The 24,116-nt window shown below is 45.2% G+C and overlaps 1 protein-coding gene across 5 annotated transcripts in view; it reads left to right on the plus strand.

Annotated features, from left to right (window-relative positions):
- The first annotated feature begins 145 nt into the window (after positions 1–145).
- MEIS1 (Meis homeobox 1) overlaps positions 146–24,116 on the plus strand; it is a 107,998-nt gene continuing 84,027 nt past the window's right edge. The window contains exons 1-6 of one of the 5 annotated variants that reach the window (XM_032103573.1): positions 146–1,009; positions 2,606–2,832; positions 4,381–4,522; positions 5,044–5,094; positions 5,892–5,942; positions 7,378–7,524. In XM_032103573.1, coding sequence (XP_031959464.1) covers positions 998–1,009; positions 2,606–2,832; positions 4,381–4,522; positions 5,044–5,094; positions 5,892–5,942; positions 7,378–7,524 — 630 coding nt within the window. In that variant the 5' untranslated portion in view covers positions 146–997. Of the gene's footprint in view, positions 1,010–1,048; positions 1,295–2,605; positions 2,833–4,380; positions 4,523–5,043; positions 5,095–5,891; positions 5,943–7,377; positions 7,525–24,116 lie in introns of those variants that run through there. The other 4 variants (XM_032103574.1, XM_032103577.1, XM_032103572.1 and 1 more) reach the window with 4 other exon arrangements.

Consider the following 24,116-nt stretch of genomic DNA (forward strand, 5'->3'; position numbering starts at 1 on the left):
CTGCGCTGCGCTCGGGCGGAGCGGCGGCGGCGGCGGCGGACGGACGGCAGCGCTCGGACCGCGGCGGCGGCGGCGGCAGCGCCTCCCCCCGCCTTCCCCCCCCGCCATCCCGCCCCGCTGCCCTTCCTCCCGCGCCCGCCCCGCACGGCACCCGCGCCCGGCCCGCCTCCGCCAGCCTCGCCCGGCGGCCGCGCAGGGGCAGAGCGAGCCGGCGCCGGCGAGGAATTAGGAGCGATCCGAGGAGGAGCGAAAAAAAAAAGCCCCCCATCATCATCATCATCATCATAATAACCATAATAAAAGGAGAGCCGGCGCGTTAGCGAGCCTTTTTAATTTTTAATTTTTCCCCCTCCTTCTCCTCCTCCCTCGATTTTTAAATTTTTTTTCTTTTTTCTAAATTTTTTTTTTTTTTTTTTTTTTTTTTTTTTTTTTTTTTTTTGGGTGAGCGCACTCGAAAATTAACATTCGCGGTGTCCTGCGCGGTGGGAGCACACGCAGCGGATCATCATCAGTCATTCACCACCTTGACAACCTCGCCTGTGATTGACAGCCGGAGTGGCAAAAAGCCATGAGACTTGGTAGTTGGGTTTGAGGGGCACTTTAAAAAAAAAAAAAAAAAAAGAGAAAAAAAAACTGATTTGGGGAAAGGATATTTGCTTTCGCCCCGCTGCTGTCTTGGAAACGAGAGGGGGAGAGTAAGAGAGAGAGACAGGGAGAGAGGGAAGAAAGAAAGAAAAAAGAAGGAAGGAAGGAGGGAGAGCTGATTTTTTTTCTTCTAATTTTTTTTTCTCCTTTTTTAATGCTGAGTTACCGTATCGCTTCGCTGAGATCCAGCAAGCCGAAGATTTTACTCGATTGCTTCCATTGCTGGAGACGCTAAGGGATTTTTGCCTTTTTTTGGGGGGTGAGGGGGGGGGAACTTCGCGTTTCTTTCTTTTCACACTGGCCTTAAAGAGGATATATTAGAAGTTGAAGTAGGAAGGGAGCAAGCAGGCCGATGGCGCAAAGGGTACGTATGATTAAAAAAAAATGGATTTCAAATGTGAAATAATATTGAAACGTGGCTGACAGAGACGCTGCGAAAAAAGTTTCTTTTTTTTTTTTTTTTTTTCTTTTTTTTTTTCTCCTTTTTGGAGTAGGGGCACAAAGCGGTGTCCTGTAGCGGAAGGATTTATCAGTTGTACTTGCAGGCTTAAAACCTGTGTATATTGCTATTTTCTTGATTCTTTTACTCCCCATCCCGGAGCTCTCAGGGAAGAGGCAAGCTTTCTATACATTAATGACATGCAGGCATGTAAGTGAATATGTCCGAGCCTCTGTATTTGTTGGTTTTGTAGCTCTAGTCCTACCAATGTCTTTTTTAAAATCACCAGTGCTTGAAATATTTGAATGTGTGCATGTCTCTGAGCATTTTGCTGTGTTAGTGATGATATACCGCTTCACTTTCAGAAGATAAGTTCTGGTTGGGAGTAAGCACAACTTTTTTTTTCTTCTTTTACCTCCTTTTTTCTCACCCCTTTTTTTTATATATATTCTGTCCCAAAAGGTGCAGTGCAGTGGGCAACCCCCCCCACTCCTTTAGAAAGAAAGTGACTTTAATTTGAATTGGAGGGTAGCAGCATTCACTGCTATTTGTATTGTTGTTTCTATTTTGATTGCGATCTCTTTTTTTTTTTTTTCCTTCTAACTACATCCTAAATTGAAGTTTTGAGAAAAAAAATAAATCAGCTGTAGCCGGGTGAACAGGGATTTGGGGAAGGAGAAAAGTCCTGAAAAGATGTTTTGTTGCCTAATTTGCCTGCCGCCGTCCGAGAGCTGGTTGGGAAAGAAAGTTCCTCTGCTGACAACTTGCCTTTTACTCTTTCGGTCCAAGCAAGTGTCAGGGATCTTTAAAAGTGTTTATTCACACCTTCGCTTTTAATAGATGAAAAGTGGCCGTTTCCCCCGCTGCCTGGGAACCGCGGTAGCTTTCGCTCCTTAATCTTTAACAAAGAAAACACTTAAAAAAAAAAAAAAAAAAGAAAGAAAAAAAAAGAGGCATTCCCAAAATCCCGAGAGCCCGGGCGAACGTTTCCAGCTTTTCGGCTTTAAAAGTTGCGTTCGCGTGGAATTGCTGGAAATCCGCAAATCGCTTCTTCTGGTTTTTGGTTTTGTTCTGGTTTTTTTTTTTTTACCGCTGCTGAAGTTTTTGCATCCTCGCTGGGTGAGGTACCTGACTTCTTATCAGCGGGAAAAAGTTAAGCGGAGGGAAATTTGGACTCAGGGAACCGCTTCCCTTCACGGGATTGGGGGGGGGGGGGGGGGGGGGGGCTGGGAACTTTGGGGATGGGGATTGGGTTTTTTTCACTTTTATTTATTTTATTGTTGTTGTTGTTGTTGTTATTTCTCCTCCGCCCCAGACTCGGAGGGCTTCGGGCCGCAGCAGCCCAGCCCCTCTGCTCCCGGCCCGGGGCGGCTTTCCCTCCCCAGGGCCGGCGCCGCGGAACCCGGGCGCGCTCTGGGGGGATCGCGGCGCGTCCCCGGGGGGGGACAGGGGAGCGGAGCTGCTGCCGGGGGCGCTGCCCCCGCCTCCCCCTGACGCCTCTCTGCTCTCTCTGCCCCGCAGTACGACGAGCTGCCCCACTACGGCGGCATGGAGGGGGTGGGCATCCCCACCACCATGTACGGGGACCCCCACGGCGCCCGCCCCATGCAGCCCGTCCACCACCTGAACCACGGGCCGCCGCTCCACTCGCACCAGTACCCGCACGCCGCCCACGCCAACGCCATGCCCCCCGCCATGGGCGCCTCCGTCAACGACGCCCTCAAGAGAGATAAAGATGCCATCTACGGGTAGGTGCCGCGCAGGGCTCCGGGCAACCTGCGCGGGATGGAGCGGGGGGCAGTGTGGGCTGCGCGGGGAGGGGAAGGGCGGGATGGGGAGCGCTGCGCGGAAAAGGGCCGCGTTCTTAATTCTGTGTCGTTACTGTTTTAGGAGGCGGGGGGGGGGAGAGGGTTGGGGTACCCCTGGCACGGGGAGCCGCGTGGGCTCGGGTAAAAAGGAGCTTGCTGGAGGGGTGGCAGGCATCACCGCGGGAGGAAGAGGAGAATAATATTCCCAGGGCACAGCCTGCGCCGGGTGGTAAATCTCTGCAGGGAGTTTTGGAGCAGGGCGAGTTTGGAGAGCTTTGCCCAACTTTCCACCTTGTTCGTCTTTCCTTGTGCTATGAAGGAGAGAACTCAAGAGCTGCTTCTTTCAAGTCTTTAAATTTTTAAATTTTCTTTTTTTTAAAAACCTTTTATCTGACAGCATTGAATGTTTCTCAGTGTGGCAACTTGTAAAGCAGTTTCTAGGCCATTGCGATGGGAGCTGACGGGGTTACATTGAGCGCAGATGCTTTTAAAATGTATCTGCCCAGCTGGAGTTTGAAGGGAAGTTTAAGAGCCTTTAAAAATCACTCTCGGGACAGTGAGGAGAAGGGGGAGGAAAACAAAATTCATGGAGTTCGGTTTCTTTATCGGTTTGTCAGAAATCTGAACGGTTGGTTAAAACTCGGTGGTGTACGGTACCCAGAAGGGAAAAAAAGAGTATCAAGCCCTGGGAAGGAAAAAAAAAAAAAAGAACTCCCTGTTATAAATATACATATATATACGTGCGTGTGCGCCCACGCTTATTTATTTATTTAAATTATTAAACGGGCGAAGGAACCAGATGCACACGCTGCCTTTCTCCCAGGGAGGCTTTCCAAGCTGGGAGTGCCCAGGAGCACCTGGTTCCCCCCGCGGGTCGGCGGCTGCGGAACCCCGGGGGGTGGAGGGCCGGGCAGGCCGTAGGGAGGCAGCCCGGCTTGGCCAGCGCCTGCCAGTGGGTCGGAGCTGTGTTGAGTGGGTTTAAGGGCTTTTTCTTTTTTTTTTCTTTTTTCCATTTGGATGGGGATTGTTTCTTTTTCTGTTTTTCTGTTGGTTTGGGTTTGTTTTTTTCCCCTTTCACTCCCAGCAAGTCCTCCAGCAGAAAACGGGAATTAAAAGCATGAGAGGCAGAAGTGTCTGTCCAGGGATTTTAATTTTTTCATTTTTTTTTCCTAAAGACAAGGAAAGTTAATTCAAAATGGCTGCTGGAACCGGGTTGGGTTTTATTCTTGGCTTGTCCTAAGGTTGTATTAACAATATCTGCGGCCAGACAGTGCCGAAAGGCCAGGGAGATGCCGGGCTGCCGGCCGGCTGTGGGAAGGGGCCGGGACGCTGCGGGAGGCGGCGGGTGGTGCCGGAGCCCCCTCTGTGGGTACCCCCTTCCCTATGCACGCTGCTGTGGGACTAACTATTGTTGTGTTTGGTTTTTTTTTTGTTTCGTTATGATATTTTCCCCCCCTCTGTGTGTGTGACTGTTGTATTTTCTTTCAGACACCCCCTGTTCCCTCTTTTAGCACTGATTTTTGAGAAATGTGAATTAGCTACATGCACACCCAGGGAGCCCGGGGTAGCGGGAGGCGATGTTTGCTCCTCTGAGTCTTTCAATGAAGACATAGCAGTGTTCGCCAAACAGGTCAGCAAAACCGGGTTGAAAACAGTAGAAGAAAAAAAAAGAGGGAAAAAAAATCGTATCGAGAAAAACAAGTCTCTGTTGAGATAAAGATGCGCGTTTCCCCCTCCCCCGTCTCTTACTGAAAGAGGCAAAAAAAACCAAAACAAAAAAAATCCCCAAAACCCCAACCAAAACAAAACACGGAAAAAAATCAGGAAATCTCGGCATTTACTACCCCCCTTAAAAAATGGATAAAGTGGAGCGGTCTGTGCCCGGCCGGGAGTTTCGCTGCGCGGCTCCGGGAGCCAGGACGGGCTCTGCCGGGGAAGCTCCATAGGTATTTTTAAGTGTATTTGATTCACTTGCTCAAGTGTTTGGCTGATGTACTAAATCCAGCAGTCAGGGCTTTGCACGGAAGGTTACATAATGGGCCCGACAGTGTAATGAAGCAAGAAATAATAACGTCTGCTTTTTCTGCTTCCATATTTCAAATCATTTTTATTATTATTTTTTCCCCCTTTCCTTCCCTTTCTTACATTTAGATCCGAGCAGAGAAACCCCTCTTTTCCTCTAATCCTGAACTGGATAACTTGGTAAGAGTTAACACTTCTTCCTCTCCCCACCCCCACCTTCCCTTCCCTTCCCATTTATTTATTATTTTTTTTAAACTTCTGTGTCATCTGGAGAGGTGGTTTGGTGGTGCTAAATTGAAAATTTCTCACGTGGATTTTTTAGAATTATAATTGTTACGATGATGATTTTTATATTTACAAGTAAATATGGTGTGGTAATTGCTTGGAAGTAAAAAATCCCATAAGGATATACATAAAGGAAAACCCCATCCAAAGAGGAGCTGGCAGGCTTGATGGTGAGCTCGCCTGCCCAAGAGGAGCGTGGATTTATCCCCGCTGTAACCAGCCCCTCCACGCACCTTTTAAGCAGCTCGATGGGAAACACAGAGGATTACAATGGCTGGAGATGCACCAGTGGCAAATTCACTGAAAATGAGGTCGTTTTTCTCTTTCTTTCCTTCCCCCGTTAAGGATAAATATTTTGCCTCCGCTGTAGGAGTCCTGCTCCTGCTTTCACAAAGCGAGGAGCCAGTGATGGTGTTTAGAGGGTTGTTTTTTTTTTTAAGAAATGTTTATGATCCGTATAATTCAGTTGCTTCGTTGCAATAGGGATTTTTTTTGTTAACTCTAGATCGCTTCTCGTTAAACAGCGCACAAAGCCACCGCTATTAAGTTTTAGTGTTATTGCCATAAATCAAAACAACTTTTTATTTACTACTAGAGAAAAGTCAAGCTACAAAGTGCGGCCGGGGTGGCTGTGGGAAATATCCCCAAATCCAGGAATGAGATTAATGCTCATGTTGTTTGTGTCATTGCAGATGATTCAAGCCATACAAGTATTAAGGTTTCATCTGTTGGAATTAGAGAAGGTAATTTTTGTCTCTCTCTCTCTCTCTCTCCCCCTCTCTCTCCCTCTCTCTCTACCTCCCCCCCCCCGCCTTTCTTCCTCCTCCGTTTCAGTACTGCTGAAGTTCAGGCTTCTGGTAAATTTGCATAAATGTCTTTCTTTCTGGTAATTAGTGTCAAGACCAATCTTGGCGTCCATTTCTCTTCGCAGTTTAATTACAATTTCAGCCTCTAAAACCGAGCTCTCGAACGCCCAGGCCTTGTGTTCATTGTAATACTTTGCTGGCTTTGTATAAATAGTTGCAGTTCTGTGGTGCCGCAGATGAGACTCGAAATGGTAGTTCAGTCAAGCCCCTGAAATTGTGATTAAAAAAAAAAATAGATATTGTTTTTCCTTGGTGTTGGTGAGGAAGAGACTTTGGTTGCAGTTAGTTAGAAGGGGGAATTTTTTTTTTTTTTTTTAAGAGCCATCTGCAGGTCAGGCTCAGGGCGCGGATTGTCCTGTAACATTTTGCAGAGACAAAGCAGAGTTGATCGTTCTGTCTGTCTCTTGTTCCTGGGAATACTGTACACCTCTGAGCAGAAGAAAGAGATTGCAGCCTAAACTCAGGATTTTTTTGTTGTCTATTTTAGAAATCTTAGGAGGGAGAATGCTAATTTCTAAGCAGGCGGTGTCATCCGAGCTCATGTTAAATTGGGAGTGCGCTCTGGGTTTCCTGAGGATTTTTTACGTGTCATTGATAGCTGGCCTAGAAGAGAATTCCCTTTCTCCTAAAAATAAACTTTTTGAGAGGTTTTTAAATAGTTGAAAAGTTTCTCGTGAGCCTCAGTCACTTTATCTAACCATAACTGTCAGGTTGTTCTCGCTCTACCGAAATGTGTTAAAATCTGTCCATTAATAAAGGCTGCTCAGGTACAAGTCTTATCAGAGCAACTGGGGATTTCAGGGCATGGATGCCTATAATGTATTTCAGCCCAGTGCATTGGGATTTTTTTTTTAAATCCTTTTTTCTGTCCTCATACCCCTTTGGAAAGGGTTTATGATGGAATAACTGGATGAAATTAAATAGTTTACCTTAAATGTCACCCATGCAGGTCACCTCTCTAATGGCCACAGCTCCAGGAGCAGATGAATTTAACACGGGTGTTGAATATGTTGTAGCCTGTGAATCATCTTGTCACTGTCAATTTTCTGGGATATCTCTATTTTGCAAGAAAAGAAAGTTATTCCTAATTCTGGATGCGTCTAGGGGTCTCAGGGGGATAATTGCAGAGTGTTTCCCCTATTTAGGACTTTTGATGTCACAGGGGCAAAGGGGGGAGACTGGTTGCACTTGTCAATTTTACTTATGTATTCCTGATTATATTTTCTTCCTTTTTCCCCCCTCTCTTTTTTCTTTTTTTCTTTTTTTCTTTTTTTCTTTTTTCTTTTTTTTTTTAACCTCTGTCATAATGTAGGTACACGAATTATGTGACAATTTCTGCCACCGGTATATTAGCTGTTTGAAAGGAAAAATGCCTATCGATTTGGTCATAGACGATAGAGAGGGCGGATCAAAATCGGACAGTGAAGACATAACAAGATCAGCAAATCTAACGGATCAGGTATGATCTCGCCAACGTCGCACACGCTAAAATTTGTATGCAGATCGCTTGCTGGGTCACTACGCCTCCTTTTATTATTTGCATATGATTAAGTCCCTTTTAGATAAATTTCCATCGAAATGAAAATTTTTGAATAATGTGGCTATTATTGCTTCATTAAGGCTTGCTCCCAGATTCGACCTGGCGAGATGAGCTTGTAAAAGCATCGCCTGCAAACTCGACCTGTTTCTTGTCGCTTTTAATTTTTGTCTTTATTTTATTTACCCTTTCCAATAATAGAAGTGGTATCTGTGAAATCACTGGCTTCTTGGTAGCTTAGGGAAGGAAGGGCTGGAGTCGTTGACCAAAACAATAATAAAATCCAAGATAGGTGGTCCGGAGAAGACAGAGAGGGTTTGAAATCTAGCAAATACTGGCTATTTTCTTCCCGTCTCTACGGTTCATTAGTCCGTCTTGTCAGTTTTCCTTGGCCGAACGCTTTTAGACTTGAGTGAACATTGCTTTGTGCACGCCTGCCTGCTGCAAAAGCGCCCATTTTATTTTACTTAATAGAAAAAAAAAAGGGAGAAAATAAAATGGGATTCAGGTTTTAAATTTTTTTCCTTGATCTTTCAAGTTTTCAAGCCCTCTCTTTAAAAAATAAATATAGTCAAAGCCAAAGCCAAGCCAGCAAAGCCTCGCAAGGCTGTGACGGTTGTCCACATTTTGTTTGGGATGGTTCAGACCTTTAATGTCGGCTGCAGTCGGGTGGGAAATGCGGGTGAGCTGAGTGGGGAGAGCTGGCTGTCCCCTCTCCCTTCCCTCCTCCTTCTGCTGGGCGCAGACTGGGATCCTTGCCTTTTTCATGGGAGCGTTTGGGGCTAATGCAGGAGGTGCCCAGATCTAAATTAAGCTCCTGGATGATGGTAGTGACTGAGATTTGGCTTTTATTCGAGTTGGGTGAAACGGTGGGGTTTTTGCGGTCCGTTTGTTTGCTCTGAACCGAGGGGTAGCAGCGCTTTGCCTGTGAGAGAGGGGACCTCAAGCACACACACAATCCCTGGTTAAACCCCCCAAGTTATTTCTTCTTTATGATCAGCTACGTAAATACAGTGTTAGGAGTGATCTGCTCCTGACTCTGGAGGTTTCCTTTTGTTCAAGCAAGGTGCAGCCAAGCAGACAGGAGTTTCCTCAGCTGCTTTGCTGTTATCACTGGCACTGTCAGCTGGGAGTTATTTTATAGATCACCAACATGAAGGTGCATTGCATTGCAGTGTGGGCAGTATCTGAAATATTTTCTCCTCTCTGCCAAAGGCTATCGGGTAGTGTCGTGACAGGGGGGGCAGGCTTGAAGGAAGGCACGAACTTTTAAGAAGGGGTTTATGTGCCCATAGGTAGGCTGTTTTGAAGGGATTTTTTTTTCCCACCCAATTTTGCTGTGAAGGGGAAAAGCTCGGCAGAGTGGGTGGAGGGTGGTGCGGCAGGGAGATACCTGGGGCTGGTGAGGATGCTCTGGGGAGCCTCTGGCCCCGTGCAGCGCCTTAGAGCAAGGGGAACTCTCCAGTCAGGGTCTAGCTGAGGGAAGCTCGGCTCGCTGCTGTTGAATAAAAATTGTAATCCAACAAGTCTAACTAGAAAATGGGTTTCTAAAAGCTCTGGAGTGCTGGGTACATAAAGCTATTTGAGCAAATTACAAGAATCGCTCAGGGGCACGAATGAAATCAACACTTTAATTGCCTCCAAAATGAAGATTTATACCCCGTTTTCCCAACGAATCATTATTTTATTAAAGTGAAAGCTAAAGAAATGAAGCTACAGTTTTGGGGTTGTCGGGGGTCGGTGTGTTTCTCCACCACCCCGCGCCCCTCTTTTTGTCGCCCGGAGCGCGGACATTGCGCGCCCGACGCCGTCCCCTCTCCCGCTGCGCGGGCCGGCCGCGCTGGGCCGCGGGGCTCGGCCCCGGCACTCCCGGCTTGTGCGAGCGCTGCGCCAGCCGCGCCCCGGGGCGCTCCGGCTCCTCTCCGGGCAGCGGGGCGCGCAGCCCCGCACCTCCCCGTCCGCGCCCGCGGAACTGCGCGGGGAGCGGGGCTTTGCTTTCCCCGTTGAAGGGAAAAGGTGCAAAAATGCGCTTTTTCCACCCCCCTCCGCCCCGGGCGATGAGGCGGCAGATCAAACCCACGGAGGCCGGGCGGGCGGCGCGGGGGTTGCGCGGCGGGGTTTACCGGGGGATGCGCAGTCTCCCGAGCCCTCCGGTAAACTCCGGTGCCAAGCCCGGCCCCGGCGCGGCCGGCAGTATCGGGGCCCTAATGGTTCAATAATAAGGTGTTGAGTGCTGGTCGCCGGGGCGGCTAATTAGGATGTGACTGCGCAGGGCGCGTTTATGGCTGCGCGGCCCTGGGATGCGCGGGCGCGCAGGGCCGGGCGGTGGGAGCGAGGGGCTGGCCCCGGGCATGGGGCCCTCGCCTGCCCACGGCTCTGTTGGGAGAGTAGTAAAAGAGTAAGTATTTAAAAGCTTTTATTATGGATTTAATTACATTTTCTTATATTGTGGTAGTAAAGGTTACAGTTAACAGGGTGTTTTTTTCTTTTAACTTACTGGTTTCCCCTTATTTATTCTTTCCCTGTAGGCCCCTCAAAGCCAGTGCCTTTAAGTTCCCCCGGTTAATAGAAAGCAATGACACTAATGCTAGATTTTGCAAAGTAAAGCCCTATAACACTAACCATTGTTCAGTGATTTAACCAGCTCAGTGGCACTAGGTCACTAAAATAGCATCCTTCTCCCATGGGCTCGACCCCGCTGCCTGCCAGGGTGAGACCTGCAGAGTTGGTGTTTACCGTCACGGCTCCACAAGTACAAGGCAGGACTTCGGGCTTTTTGCTGGGGATAGTTGAACTCAAAATCATCCAGACCCTGGGACTTTAAAAAACCTGGCTGAAGAATTGCAGCCATCCTCAAAAGTTTCAAAATAAACCTTTTTTAATCATTAGCTTTTCAAACATTTGCATGTTTAAATTTTCAAATGTTTGTCAGAGCCCGGGAAGATTTAGAACACAGCTGTTGTGTGATGTGTCTGGGAAAACTCCCTCTAATAAAAAAAAAAAAAGCCCAGAGACTGCCTGTAGTTGGACAGCAGAAATTCAGTTTTGTAGGTAATCCTGAACTGTTACCGTGGGGCTGTTTTCTTGAAGCCACATCACCTTGGCTCCCAGGTGCTCTAGTCCAAAGTGTAAAATTCTCCTAAAAGAGTGTGTCTACAGAAAACCTTTAGAAAGTCCTTTAAGGAAAACATGGTACAAAGTACCCACCACATCCAAATAAAGTGTATTAGCTGGGTAAGGTAGATTTTATAGGGACAAAACAGTATTTTTCTTACTGAAAAGAAACTTGTTGAGCCCATCCACAGTAGCATTGCTTGACAAAAATCACAATTTAATAATGCACAAGCCAATTACAGATGTAGAAACTTTTAAAGGCAAATCGGCAAAGAGCCAAATTCCTATAGGAACTATGAGGGAAATGATCAAAAAATGAACGTGAAATAAGACTTCCTCCAAGAAGGTCCATAATTCAACATTATTTGACTCTACTGTCAGGGAAATTGTTGAAGGATAGTAAACCGATACTAGAGTCTCAGTCATTTTTGTTGCAGTCTTAAATGTTAGCAACTGTGGCGTTTTAGATGGCCCTTCTTGGGTGATAATATATCACATATATACATATGTATATAATAAAGCAACACCTCTATTTATGTTGCAATAGATTTTATTTTAATGTGTGCAATTGCAGAATTGCTCTAACAAAAATGCGGATAGACAGCAGCTTTTTTTTTTAATGGAAAAATTACTTAAAATACATTCTTTACAAAGAAAGAACCATAAACTGGAATCCAATATAAAGCATAGCTGAAGGTGGTAGAGTTGTTCAGGGCATTGACCAGTTACGACTAGACTTAACTTTCCCAAATTCTCAAATATATTAGCTATACCTTGTAGCCAATACAAAAATAATGCCTTAGGGAAAAAATTACTGAGAAATACTATTTTACTTCGGGACTTCTTCACAGGTACTTTCAAACCATGTATGGTTTTAAAGAGCAGAGCTAAGAATATTGCTGCCTTTAGGATATGTGCTCCCATATTGGAGGAACAGGCATCAAAATAATATATGCGGTGCAGAGGGTGCAAGGTAGAATTCATTTCTGCATAATAAAAGAGTTACAGTGGAGTAGGACTCTGAGGAGGACCAATAAAATAATGTTTAAAAGACTCAAAATTTAATTTTCTTCCTCTGACTTGTTCACTTTGAGCCAGTGGATCCTTTTTTTGCTTGTTTTCGAGTAATTTTTATTATTTTTGCTGTGATATTTAGAAGCTGTTACCATGCCCCAGTTTGTCAGGCTATTTAATGTGAAGGTAGGATACGTTAATTTCTGTTCTGGATGTGTTTTCTCTGATACACTGTGGCTGAAATTGTATTAGCAAAATAAGATTTTCTTTGCTCTCCTTTTCTTTGAGTATATACATTGTTGAATAGACATAAGATTGAATATATTTGAATATATTTTCTTTAGTTTATGATTTCAATTCATGAATCTTTGGGGTTCTTTTTTATTTTTTAATCACTCAAGAGCCCAAAAGCAGCTATCCTTACGGCTGGGTGTAAGATTTGCTGCCTTCCTTAAGTTGCATGCTCAGGCCTACTTTCCATGTAAAGTTTTCCAAACTGAAGTTAGCTTTTGTTGCAAAGGATAATTTAAATCCCAGATTTTTTGGGAATTCTTTTCAACATCAGACCTGACAGAGCTGAGTTTAAACCCCAGTTAACCTCAGAATTGATCCTAAACATTTGCAAGTGTATCCCACGGCATTCCTGTAAGCCAGAGCTTGCTGTGTCTGCATTAGGGACCATAGATTGTTATTTTGAGTCAACTTGGAGGCTTGAAAGTTATGAAAAAATGAGTTTTACCTTAAGTTTAACCTTTATGGCTGAGGGTTTGAGTCTTCCATGGCTGCTGGTCCACAGGTAACAATAAAGGTAATGGGCTCTGCATGCAGAAGGGTTACTGCAGCCCCGCGTGGGCAATGTTAGACCTTAAAAAAATCAGATTATATCGCACTCAATCAAAATGAGTAAGTGTACGTTGTGCTGATAAATACTACTTTAAAAAGCAGTGAAAATCCGGGACAGCTTCTTTAAATTACGGAATCTTTCTTTTGTTTTGTTTTGCATTTCTGCGTTTGGGGTTTTTTGGTCATGTGAGCATGCAGTTAGGATCTATCTTGTGTAATCTAAACAAGTTTAAGAAAATAACGAGGAGAGTTGTTTCTGGTCAGGAGCATTTTTGAAGGTTTCTGGAATTGTTTCCTGATGAGGGTTGTGCGAGAGAAGGAGAGACCAGGGTGCACTGCAGTGTCACCTCATGTCCTTGGTGTGTTACCTTCCTCTCCACATGCCCTGTTTCTCAGAGCAGGCTTTGACTTAGATGGCAAATTTGGAATAATTAGTGGTTATATTTTTTTTTCCTGCAGTTGCAGCAATATTTGGAGAGGGTAGCTGTAAGAGAGCACACGTTTTGTGTTTGGACTTCCCTGAGTGTATTTCCTCCCTTGATTAATGGCTCCGTATCTAACCCACCGCCGATACTCTGTAACGTGTCTCAAATACAACTTGTCAGCAGTTGCTTCAGCTCTTCTTTGGCCGGCTTAGCGTGGTTGCCTTTTTGCTTTCACTACCTTCAAAAGGCAAAAAAAAAAGAGATGTAACCTGGAGCATAGGTGAGAGCAGAGTCCCATCAGGCCAGTGTCCTCGGGATTCTTTTTTTAAATTTAGCTGAGATCCCTGGAAAGCTTCAGTCCTTCGGTGATGGGGGCTTGGTCTCTGTTAGCGAGAGGGCCGCTGGCAACGGGGGAACCTGCTCGCCCCTGCGGGCTCAAGTCCTTGAGTTGCCTCACTGGTTGCTGCCGTTGTGGGCTCATTTATTTTTGGGAGCACATATCCAAGAGGTGAAGAGCGACACGGAGATTTCAGGCTTATGTGAGTCATTGTGCGTACAAAAGCAATAGCGCAGGCAGCAAGTGGTTTCTGGGGGTTATCAGATTTTGGAAAGGGGAGTTTGAGATTCTGGGGAAATGTTGAAAAATTAAATGTTGGTGAGGTGAATTTAAAAAAACCCCTGAGTTTGTCCTATAGGCAAAGGGTCTGTTTGCAATTTCAAAAACAGAAGTAATTTGAGAGTTACAATACAGAGACTGCCATTTTCTTGGGAACTTGCAGGGCATACAGAAGGCAGCGTGGATTTTTGCCCAAATTTGGCCTCTTTTGTTGGCAACAGGATGGGCTGATGAAAATCATGGTGTCTTCTTGTTTTGCAAATGGATTTTATTTTGCAAGCATCTTCAAATCCAGGCCAGGTGCCCCATTGAAGAAATGTTTCCTCCCTGCCCCCGTCAGAGGTTATACGTAACTTGTCCATGAGTTTTGGGGATCAGTAAAGGGATAACTCTGAAAGGCAATGGCCCATAACACATGAGGAGCGGGATGAGTTGATCTAATGTTCCCTGCCTGGCCTCAAAACTCGATGAATCTCTGGGTTTGTCCACACAAGGACACTCAGGAGAGGTAAGACAAATTGATTGGGTGTAAAATTAAAGTGCATTAGTTAAAGTGCATTGCACTATTGTGTGGATGCTCTCATTCAGAAGTAAAGTGGCCTTAGTTCACTTTAGCCTAATCCCCTTTGGAGTAGGCCACTTTTCTTTTGAATGAGAACATCCACATTAACTTTTAGTTAATTCGTCTTTCCCGAGCGTCCTGGCGGCCTCGTGCCCGCCGCTCTGGAGAGGTTCGGCTGGCCAGGCGCTGGCTCCCCGCGAGCTTTAGGTAAGCTTTTCATTAGGCATATTTCATCTCCACAGCAGCACTTAACTGCTGGCGCCCGTCATCGCCCCAGCCGGGGCTCCGCACCCTCCTCTCCTCCTGCTCCTGCAGCTCAAGAGCGATATTGTTGTTAATGCTGCCTGGGAAAAAAATCGGAAAGTTTTAGGTGGCAGGGATTTGGAGAAGGATCCGGCCGAGGTGGCGGGGACAAGGGCTCAGCCAGGCTGTGAGGCTGGGGGAGAGCTGTCTGCACCCTGTCTGGGGGTCAGTGGTTTGGGCATTGTGTTTCCCAGGTGAATTTGGCTTCAGGCTGCTCCTGGTATCAGTCCTCCTCCCAATAGTCTGAGCATTTTATTTTGCGATGGTGAGATCCTGACACACTTCCTGCATAGTTTCTTCCCTGTCCACTGGTAAGTCATTTTTTAAAGACAGTGAAGAAATCTAGATTATTTTTTTTTGAGCTGATATTTTCAATAAGAAAGACAAGATTGAATACTAGCCTGCAGGAGAGCTAATTTACCTGGTGGAAAAAAATAACAGTTAGTTTTGGAGCTGTTTTATATTCTTGCTTGGAGTTCACTGAGCCTGAGTTTGTGTTAGAGATATTTTCAGGTATCTTCTAGAGCTTATAAGTAACCTATTTATTTACTTTTTACTGGCTCGGCCATATGTGCATATGCTGTGCCATGTCACATGCTTGCCATTGCCCTTTTCATTCATAATAAAATTTACAAGACTTCTTGCATTAGTGAGCAATTTGCTATTGGAGCCTTTCCTAGAAATACAGAATTCTATTTCACCAAAGTATTGTGTTTCCTCTTCAATCAGTAGTGAGGTGAGCTATTTTCTCAAGGACTCTCCAGGCATCTATATGATATTCCCACTTGGGCAGATGATCTCCAAAACTGCATTACCTACTTCTTCATCCTGAAGAGCCATTGCAGTAAATTAAAATTCTCTTATTAGCATCACCAGGCTTTGAATTTGGTCAGTTGTTTCCGTTTGCAGCTTGGCCTTTTCTTTTTCTTCTGTTTTTCTGTTTGTTTTTTTTTTTTTTAGTATAAAGCAAATATGCATCCAGACCTCCTTTGCTGAAGTAAACTGGCCAACAATGAGAGGGATAATTCTTTATTTGCTTAAAAGAACTGCCTGTTTTAACTTCAGAAATACTGACCCAGAGCAAAGCAACAGCTGATGCCACCACAGGCCGTGTACTGTATTCAAACAGCTGTACAAAATGCAAAGCTGCGGTATTAATCCTGCCATTCACAGTTTATTTAAGTTTTTCAAACTTCTCTCGTATGGGCATGGCATCAATGCCTAATTATGCCTCCATTAGGGTTACTGGGCCCTTAATACAGAAAATTATTGTATTTAAACTTTGGAAAGCTGCATCGATGTAATATAAGATACTTGCAGCTGGCACATGTTCAGGGAAGGCAAACTTTACCTTGTAATTTTCTTTTCATTCATTTGGCCTTTATGTTTTGGTCCAGTTTTGTTCCAGAGGTCAGACCATTGCTGGTGTTTTAACACTGGCTTTAAATAGCTCCATTTAAGTCTGCGTAGCTCTCGGGAGAAGGGAGAGTAAGAGCAGATTAAAAACCCCGTGGCTTCGTCAGGGTGCAGGGCTACAAGTGTCTGTGCAAATAGAAATGCTAGAACTGATTGTCTCATGGGTATTTTGCCCTTCTCTGAACCTGGGCCAGCTCTGTCAGCGCAAGCTGGGTTTGATCTGTGGGCATTAAAGTCTTGACCCCTGGCAAGGCTGGTGCTACCTATTGCATTGGGGTGGGCTGTGCAGGGATGCCCCTGGCCTCAGCTGGGATATCACCTGCTTGCTGATGCTCAGCAGCAGCCCAAGGCATGTGCTCTCACATGGGGGTCAGCGGCTGCTTGCCGATATTTGGATTTGGATTAATCTGGTGAGCTTAGTAACCATGGCCAGCCCCTTGCTAGAAACCTTGGGAGGACACAAATACTGTAGACTCAGTAGGTGGCACTTTGGCTTTAGGCTTGAGCCACTCTAGGGGACTCTTCTTCTACTTGGGGTGCAGTCACAGAGATACTTTTGCCCCTGAGCTCCTCCACTCACACCTGCATCGTGGAGTTAACTTGCGTAGGTAGAGTTGGCCAAATTTTTTGATGAGGAGAGTGTCCCAGTGGCTTGGGATTTATAAATTTTCTCTTGTGTACTGTGTTACGGGGGAGTAATGTCACTGCTGTATTTTGGTGATGGGTACAGCTGTGTCACCAGAAGATCATTTGAAGTCACAGCTTTGCTCTCCCCTTTGCTCATGTGCACACAGGCATTTTGGGCAGCACTTGACACGGACAGGGGCTCCGTAGCTGAGTGGCACCGCTGGGCATCACTGTGACAGGAGGGTGTCCGGAGGGGGAGAGAAGCCTTTCAAGCACATGCGCGAGTCGGTGGCAGGCAGCTTCCTGTTGTTTCCCGATATTTGTCAGGATGCTTGGGAAGAGAGTCCTTGTGTTTGCACGGATGCTTGGGATGAGATGCTCATGCACACTGGTGGCAGCTCGAGCCATTCCCTCCTTTACCCTTCTCTGCCTGGAGGATTTTGCAGCTGTGCTACTCCTGGAGGCTCCTGGCCCTCCTCCTTGTTGTGCAAACAGTTTTACTGGTGTGGCTTCCACCTATAATGGGAGCATCGTTGTGCTTTGCCCGTGCCTGTGAGGCCCGTGGCAGTGTTTTGTGGCACAGCTATGTAGAAAAAGCAGGGTATGTACAGCTGTGTCTTGCTACATTCATCTAACTCCTGTGGGGGATCTCTTTTTCATTACTATTTTCCTTAAAGCCAGAGTGGTGGTATGCACATGACTAGTATGTGCAGGCAGGATTAATTTTGTTCTTAAATGCACATGTGTGCGTCGAGCCAACATTTGGTCCTCAGTGACAAGTGTTTGAGAGATCCTTTGGGTGAGAGGTGATACAGTGATGCTGGAGGGGCAGGGGTGGGAAATGCTCCTCTGATGACAGCACGAGGCAGGAGGGGAGATGCGGATTCTCTTCCCAGGGCTGCTGCTGAGGTTCTGGAGCAAGACGATTAGGTGCTTGTGAGCCAAGATATTCTACTTCTCCTTTTCCCTCGTCGTCAGGTAGGGTTGATATCTTAATTTATATGTCATCTAGTGATAGCAAGGTGTATATAGAAGATATTTAAGAATAAGCTGTGATATGTTAAAGTAATTATTTCACTATGTGGATAATTTGAAGAAAATGTTGCAAAGAAAGCAAAATGTTTCTGTTTGGTGTCACAGGAAAGCACTATGCTGAATTGGAAGGCTGATGGTAAACATTGCTTTTGGTGGCTTTATGCTTTGGTTTTAGCTTCTTCTGCTATTTTCCACTTAATTAGCTTGTCTAAAAAGTATTTAAAGGAGGAAGGGAATAAACTGAAACTTTGGATGGAGTAGGTAGCGGTGCTGCTGGTAACTTCTGCAGAAGGAGCAGAGCTGTGGGGTTGACTGGAAACATTTGTGAGGTGGTGGCTAGTCTGCCTGTCCCAAGGCATGGATCTGTGTGGGGCCATGCCATGAGCCCTATGCTGCTACAAGTGCCATTGGGTACTCCAAAAGCTCCCTGGGAGGTGCAGTGGGACCACACAGACCTCTCAGCCCAACACTTTTGGGTGACTCTGGCAGCTAGCTGTGCTTCCAAGCCACCCCTCAATGAGTGGGTGGAGGCATCAGGGAGCCACGGCCACCTCAGCCTGGCAAACCACCCTGGAGCTCACCGGCCTCTGGCTCACGCAGCTGGGGCTCGGTGTGTTTTGTGGCCACTGGCTCGCTGGCATGTGGTTTGCAAAGCCAAGCTGTGCAGCCGCTTCTGCCTCGCTGCAGATTTGGCTTGTTGTGAAATGGTAGAAAGTGGAGGAGCCGCTCTGCAGAAGGGTTTGGCTATGAGCGTTGGAAAATGTGAATCACGGGGATTCCAGTTTTAAGCCTTCTGAAGATAACGGGGAGCACGTACTGGAGTGCGTGACTTGCAGAGGGCCTTAAAAAACAAGGCGGTGCCCTCAAGATTAAGCAAACGTTTTACAACCAGGAACACATTTTATACCCAACACAGGCTTTGCAGGTATCACATCCATCCAGACAGAAAAGTGTAGCTGGAGCAAAGCTAATTATACTGCAATTTAATTTTGGTGTTGAACAACAATGCAAGGCGAGTGGGCTCTTGAATCCTGCGAACAGTGTGCTGTAATCAAAATACCCTGACTCCGAATGGCGTCTGTTGTCAGTTAGCTAAAAAACCATTTGATAGTTGTGACACAATCTCAGGGTTTTTGCCTGCGATTGAGCTGGAATGAAGCATGGCTGTTGCAGAGCAAGGGCTGTGCTTGTGCTTTCCCTCCCCAAGAAGCCCCAGTTGGGCCGATGGGATGTTGGAAGTCAGAGCCTGCATTTAAGTAATGCAAAAAAATATGCAGCGGATGCCCCAATGGGTTGATTTTTGTCTTCCCAAAAGGTACCATCCCTAAAAATCTGTAAGGGGAATGCTTAGAGATGTAGGTTTTGCTGTAAGTAAACCTTTGCTGTTTGTCTGAGTCCAGACATTCAGGGTGGGAAGTTCATGTCTCTCCGCAGCACTGACTCCTGCTGAAGCTGCCTCCTGGGACCCTGGTGGGACAGAAGGGAGAGGGTGGGAGAAGTTGAGGTTGAGGTCTCCCTCCTGCCCAAGTCTGTCTGGGTAGGTCAGTTTTGGGACCTCAGCCAGTCATCTGACAGCCTGTGCTGTCTCATTTGTACCTGAGCATCTGGCAGATCCCCTTCTAAATGACTTTTAAGACATAAACGCAATAAAGGGAAGGGATGGCAGGCTCTCATTTTCAGGCTAAGTGGCGAGACATTTTTCCTGTTTACACCTTTGGAGGAATCATTACATGAAATATTGAACAGGAAACTCTTATTTGTCTCTGAAGACCTTTTTCCTGGTCTAGAAAGATGTGGAAAATTATCCAGTCTTATTAAATTTGGTAGGAGCCAAGGAGGACTAATGCACCTCAAGGACTTGCACACCAGATTTCTGGATGTCGCAGTGTTGTTTGGGGCTGACTTTGTGCATGTTTCTGCATGATATTTAAACTTAAAAAAAAAAAGAAATCTATGTGGAGCAGTGATTTTTATCTCCTGACTGCAAAGCTGTGTTTCCTAGTGTCAGAAAAGGGCCAGGGATTAATGCTATCTAGTGATATGTCTCTTATCAAAGGGAGGAGACAGGTTTACAATGCGGGGTTGCTCTAAATAGAAAGTACTAGTCAATGTTTCTTGTGTGGGAGACAAAAATCCTGCATCACCATCAGCTGGCTCAGTTAACCTGGCTGAGCAGGCAGTGTTTACTGTTCAGCTGAGATTAAAAAAAGAAGAAAAAAAAAAAAAAAAGAGGAATTGAATAAGGTCAGTCAAATTTTAAGGCCCACTGTGATTGAGGCTGTTGCTGTTTAGGTGTCCATCAAGGCTACCATGTGCAGCAACCTCCAGTGCAAGAAGCAAACCCTGACGTCTAAGTGTCTAAAAGCTGTTTGCTTTTGTTATTGCCAGAGGTTTTTTTGGGTGCCTCTGGAGTCCTTTCTCAAAGAAAGGTCCATCTGCCCGTGCTGTCCCCCCTGGGAGGACTTTGGAGATGACTGCCCAAGAGCAGCAGGTTTGATTTCAGCATAGGCAGAAGGTGTTGGAGCTGTGCTTCTGACAGAATGCAGCCCAGGCTACGGGGGGCTCTGCATAGCTGTGAACACGTGCAACCCTATGTGCACACAAACACGCACAAATGGGTTTTTTTTAAAGTCTTGCCTCTGCAGAGTTGACAGGGCTTTGGTGCCTTCTGGAAGAGAAGAGCTGTGGTTTTTCTCTTTCCTCTTTGTCTTTATGTCCCACCCAGTCTGATGATCTCCATTTCATTCTCCTTTATTTTTTGTGGTTTATGTTTGCTGCTTCTAATTATTCTTTTTCCTTTGGAAAGCACTATCGCCCTGTCCTTTTGCACTCGCGTTTTCCACTCATCCTGTTTAGGACTGTCAGGCCCTTTCCTCTCCTCTCCCTGCCATGGTCTCTTCTCCTCCATGCTCTGAGGGTAAGGAGGGGTCAGAAGGCTGTGCTGTGTTAGAGATGCCTCCGTGGGTACGCAGGTGGTGTCGTGCACCACACACCGGGGTAGGGTCAGCGCTGAGGCACAACAGCAGAGCTAATGGAGAGCACTGGTGTTGTTTGGTGGATGTTCTTTTGGTGACCTTTGACAGTGTGCAGTGTTAGTTGTGCCTCTGGTCCCTTCAGGTAAAATCCTGGCCTTGTGAAAATCAGTGGCAAAAGTCCTGTTTATTTCCAGTTTTCTATCCTCTCTGGTATTCACATTGATACCCACTGTCATTCCTTTTATCTATTCGTCTCCTGCGTTGCATGCATAAAGACAGCTTATATCTTATTTTTATTATGCAGCTGCGAAGAGTTAGAGAAGAGTTTTACCCTCATTTGCAATAAGGGGAAACTAAAGATAGAAAGCTCATGACTTTTCTGGGGCTAGGAAGGGAATCCAGGTCAGGGCTGAGACTTCCATGCAGAATTTTTTCTGCTTTTTAGTTCGCCAGGCCTTGCCTCCTCTTAACGCTGCAAAGGTTTCCATCTGTGCACGAGTCGCCCTCGCTGTTCTGCTTAGTTGCAGGCGGAGTTATCACCTGCCTGTCATTTCAACGACCTTATTTCCCTCGACTTGGAACACCATTTTTTCCATCTGAACCCAATCTTTGTGCCTTCGTTGTTGTCCTATTAAAAATAACTCACCTTGGAATCAAAGTTGTATGAAGCAGATTATGCAAGAGTTGTTGGCAGTAAAAAGCATCTATTTTTTAGCATTTTGAAGTTTTTACATGTACAATTTATTTTGATCCCTGTGGCTTTGGTTGTATTGGGTATGATGTCCCTGCTTGGTTTTGGTAGGCTGGGAGGTGGGATTGCTGGCTATCAGCCTTGGTTAGTCCCACTAGGAGATATTTAGGTGGCAAAGCCATGAGTGGGTCCTCTCAGAAAGTGGAGTTAATCATGACTCTGAATTTCATGGTCCCCAAAATCCCACACTTGAGGAAACTGGTCTAGTGGAAGCTGTCTTTGCCCATGGCAAGGGGTTGGAACTAGATGATCTTTAACGTCCCTTCCAACCCAAACTATTCTATAATTCCCTGTTTGTATAAACAATATATGTGTGCAGAATCTAGGAAATCTATGGCATTATATTTTTAGTATTGTCAAAGTATATTTTTAATCCTCTATACCAATTTGTATTTTTCTTCCCAATTAAGAGAAAAGTCAAAAGGTTTCTTGTACGCTAGATGGGGAGCCGGCTACCTAAGCCATGCCCTCCAGAAGTGAAGAGGGATAGGACTTGTGGATTGCAAAGACCAGGTCTGTCTGTCATGTAGCTCTAGTATCCGTCCTATGGATTATACACTTAAGGTATTCAGCAGCCATATTGAGCGTTTTGCCCAAGTGAGCTTGGGGACATCAGTATGGCTGACAACCAGAAGGATAAACTATGCAAAAAGTAAATCCTTGTTAAATAGGTGGGTTCTGTTTGTGGGAGATGGATGCAATAACTTAATGAATCAGGCCCCTCTTTTTACTTCAAGTTCTTGCCTGTACTGAGCACAACTATTTCCTAACGTGATGGGTCACTAACCTCAACCTCACACAGGTGAGAATTTTTAAAAGGTAGGAGTTAAGAAAATCAGAAGAACATTTCAAACATAGCATATTACTTTTTTCCTGATGAATAAGTATTTCATTTAGAAAAAGAAAATAAGATAAAACTTCAGAACAAGAACAATAAGCCCAAATTATGTTGACAAATTGCTGGCAGCAGCTCCATTCCTCCAGGGCAAGGGGATGAATGATTATACCTGCAGCCAATTCTCTGGTAGCCCGGAGGAGTGAAGGGCTGTCCAACAGGTAAAGGAATTAGCTGTTCCCCATTTCCAGTTGTTACACAAACACAAATGAGCCCACAAGAGGGCTGTGCTCACAAAACTTTTGAGAAGATATATATCAAAAGATGCTGAGTACAATTTTTATCACCTGTAATAGAAAGCTATTTCTTTTATTTATGTACTTATGGTCAAACCTTTGGTTCCTTGGCCAGAAGCTCTCCTTTTCCCTTTCACATGCTTGGTGCTGAAAAAAATCCATTTTATTCTTTAATATAAGCAGAAGGCAATAGTTTCTCTCATTTTGTATTAGTGTTAACTTGTGTTAATTAAGGCATGTTAACTAATCCAGCTGTTCTTGGATTACAATAGTAAGTGTATGTAATGATATTTATATACTGTACAAAATATCTAATTCAGCCATTAACCACATAATTTTGTCTGTAGCTTTTTTGTTTATTGAGGCTTGATGTTCACCATAGTACTAGTCAATAACTACTTTGGAGGCCTCATCAAATGTGCTTCTCCTTTTGATGGGGCCGTTGCACTGGGACTTGCTGGGGCTTGTGCTTTTCCGCCCAGCACATCCCCAAGTGGATGAAGTACCTCGTAATGGTCATGGGAGGCAATTGGGGCTTCTGGAATTGAAATATGCAAATTTTTGTTATTTCCTTTCCTTCTCCCTTTCCTTCTCTTTCTTCTGTTCTTTTATTTTCCCCTGCTTATACCAGAGTACTTCATGACCTTCAGAACCAAAACAAAAGTCAGGAAATGTATTTCAAATGCTATGGCTTAAGATAAAACGTGCTGTGGAAGGTCTTTTGCCCTTAAAGTGGTGCAGCATTAGGGCACCTGAATCCTCTTTTATTTTAAATCAGTCATGCGACCATGACTCGAATCAGTCACTAGCCAGGCCATGGTTTTGGCACTAGAAACTATTGACCAACAAGAAAGGCAGTGGTGCAATACGAGTTTAAATCATGGGAACTTACAGCCCAGCCTCAAAATCCTGAAATTACTTTCCTTGTGTATTCCTGATTTTCTTGTGTGTTCTTGAGTTTGCAAAGATTTGGGCAGAAAGTTTCAGTTGGATCTTGTGACAGGGGTGAGCTTGGAAGAGGAAGATAAAAGCTGCTAAGGCCATTATCCTTATTTATACAGTATTGTCATGACCATGTGGCTGGGACCCTCTTCTGGAATGAGCCAGCCCAGGCCATGGAGTGATTAATTTATATTACTATGCATTACTCTGAAGTCTCGCTTTGGGAGAGAGAACTCAGCTTGTTTTACAGCCACTAATTTAAAGGGCCAACAGTATCTGTGCTGTACATGAGTGAAGTCTCATTTTAATTTTTTTGTTTGTTTGTTTCTTTTATTGTTGTTGTTTTTGTTATTCCCTCAGTAGAAACTGAAGCTCTGAGATCCCATGGCTCATCCCAAGTTATTTGGCTGTGGGGGAGCTCGGGTCGCAGGCTTTAACCTCCTACTTCCGAGGGGCATTGCTCATTTGCAGAAATGGGGAACAAGTCTTCTCATTTCTCTCATGTGCCCACAATTAGCAGGAATGCAGGATTTCCATGTGGAAGGTGACGTGGAATTCATTTCTGTTTATGGCAGCCTTCATACAGTGGATTTTAAAAAATCACTATAATTGCTAAGGAGCCCCGTTAAGTGATAAACTGCAACTTCATGGAGAAGAGAAATAAATAAGCGAGGCATTTCTATTTCTGTGTAAGCATGGATTGTCATGACTACTGTCAGAGTTTTCTTTGTAACTGGTGCTGGAAATATTTCTGCGAAAG

The sequence above is a fragment of the Corvus moneduloides genome, chromosome 3 (assembly GCF_009650955.1).
Source record: "Corvus moneduloides isolate bCorMon1 chromosome 3, bCorMon1.pri, whole genome shotgun sequence".
NCBI classification, from domain to species: Eukaryota; Metazoa; Chordata; class Aves; order Passeriformes; family Corvidae; genus Corvus; species Corvus moneduloides.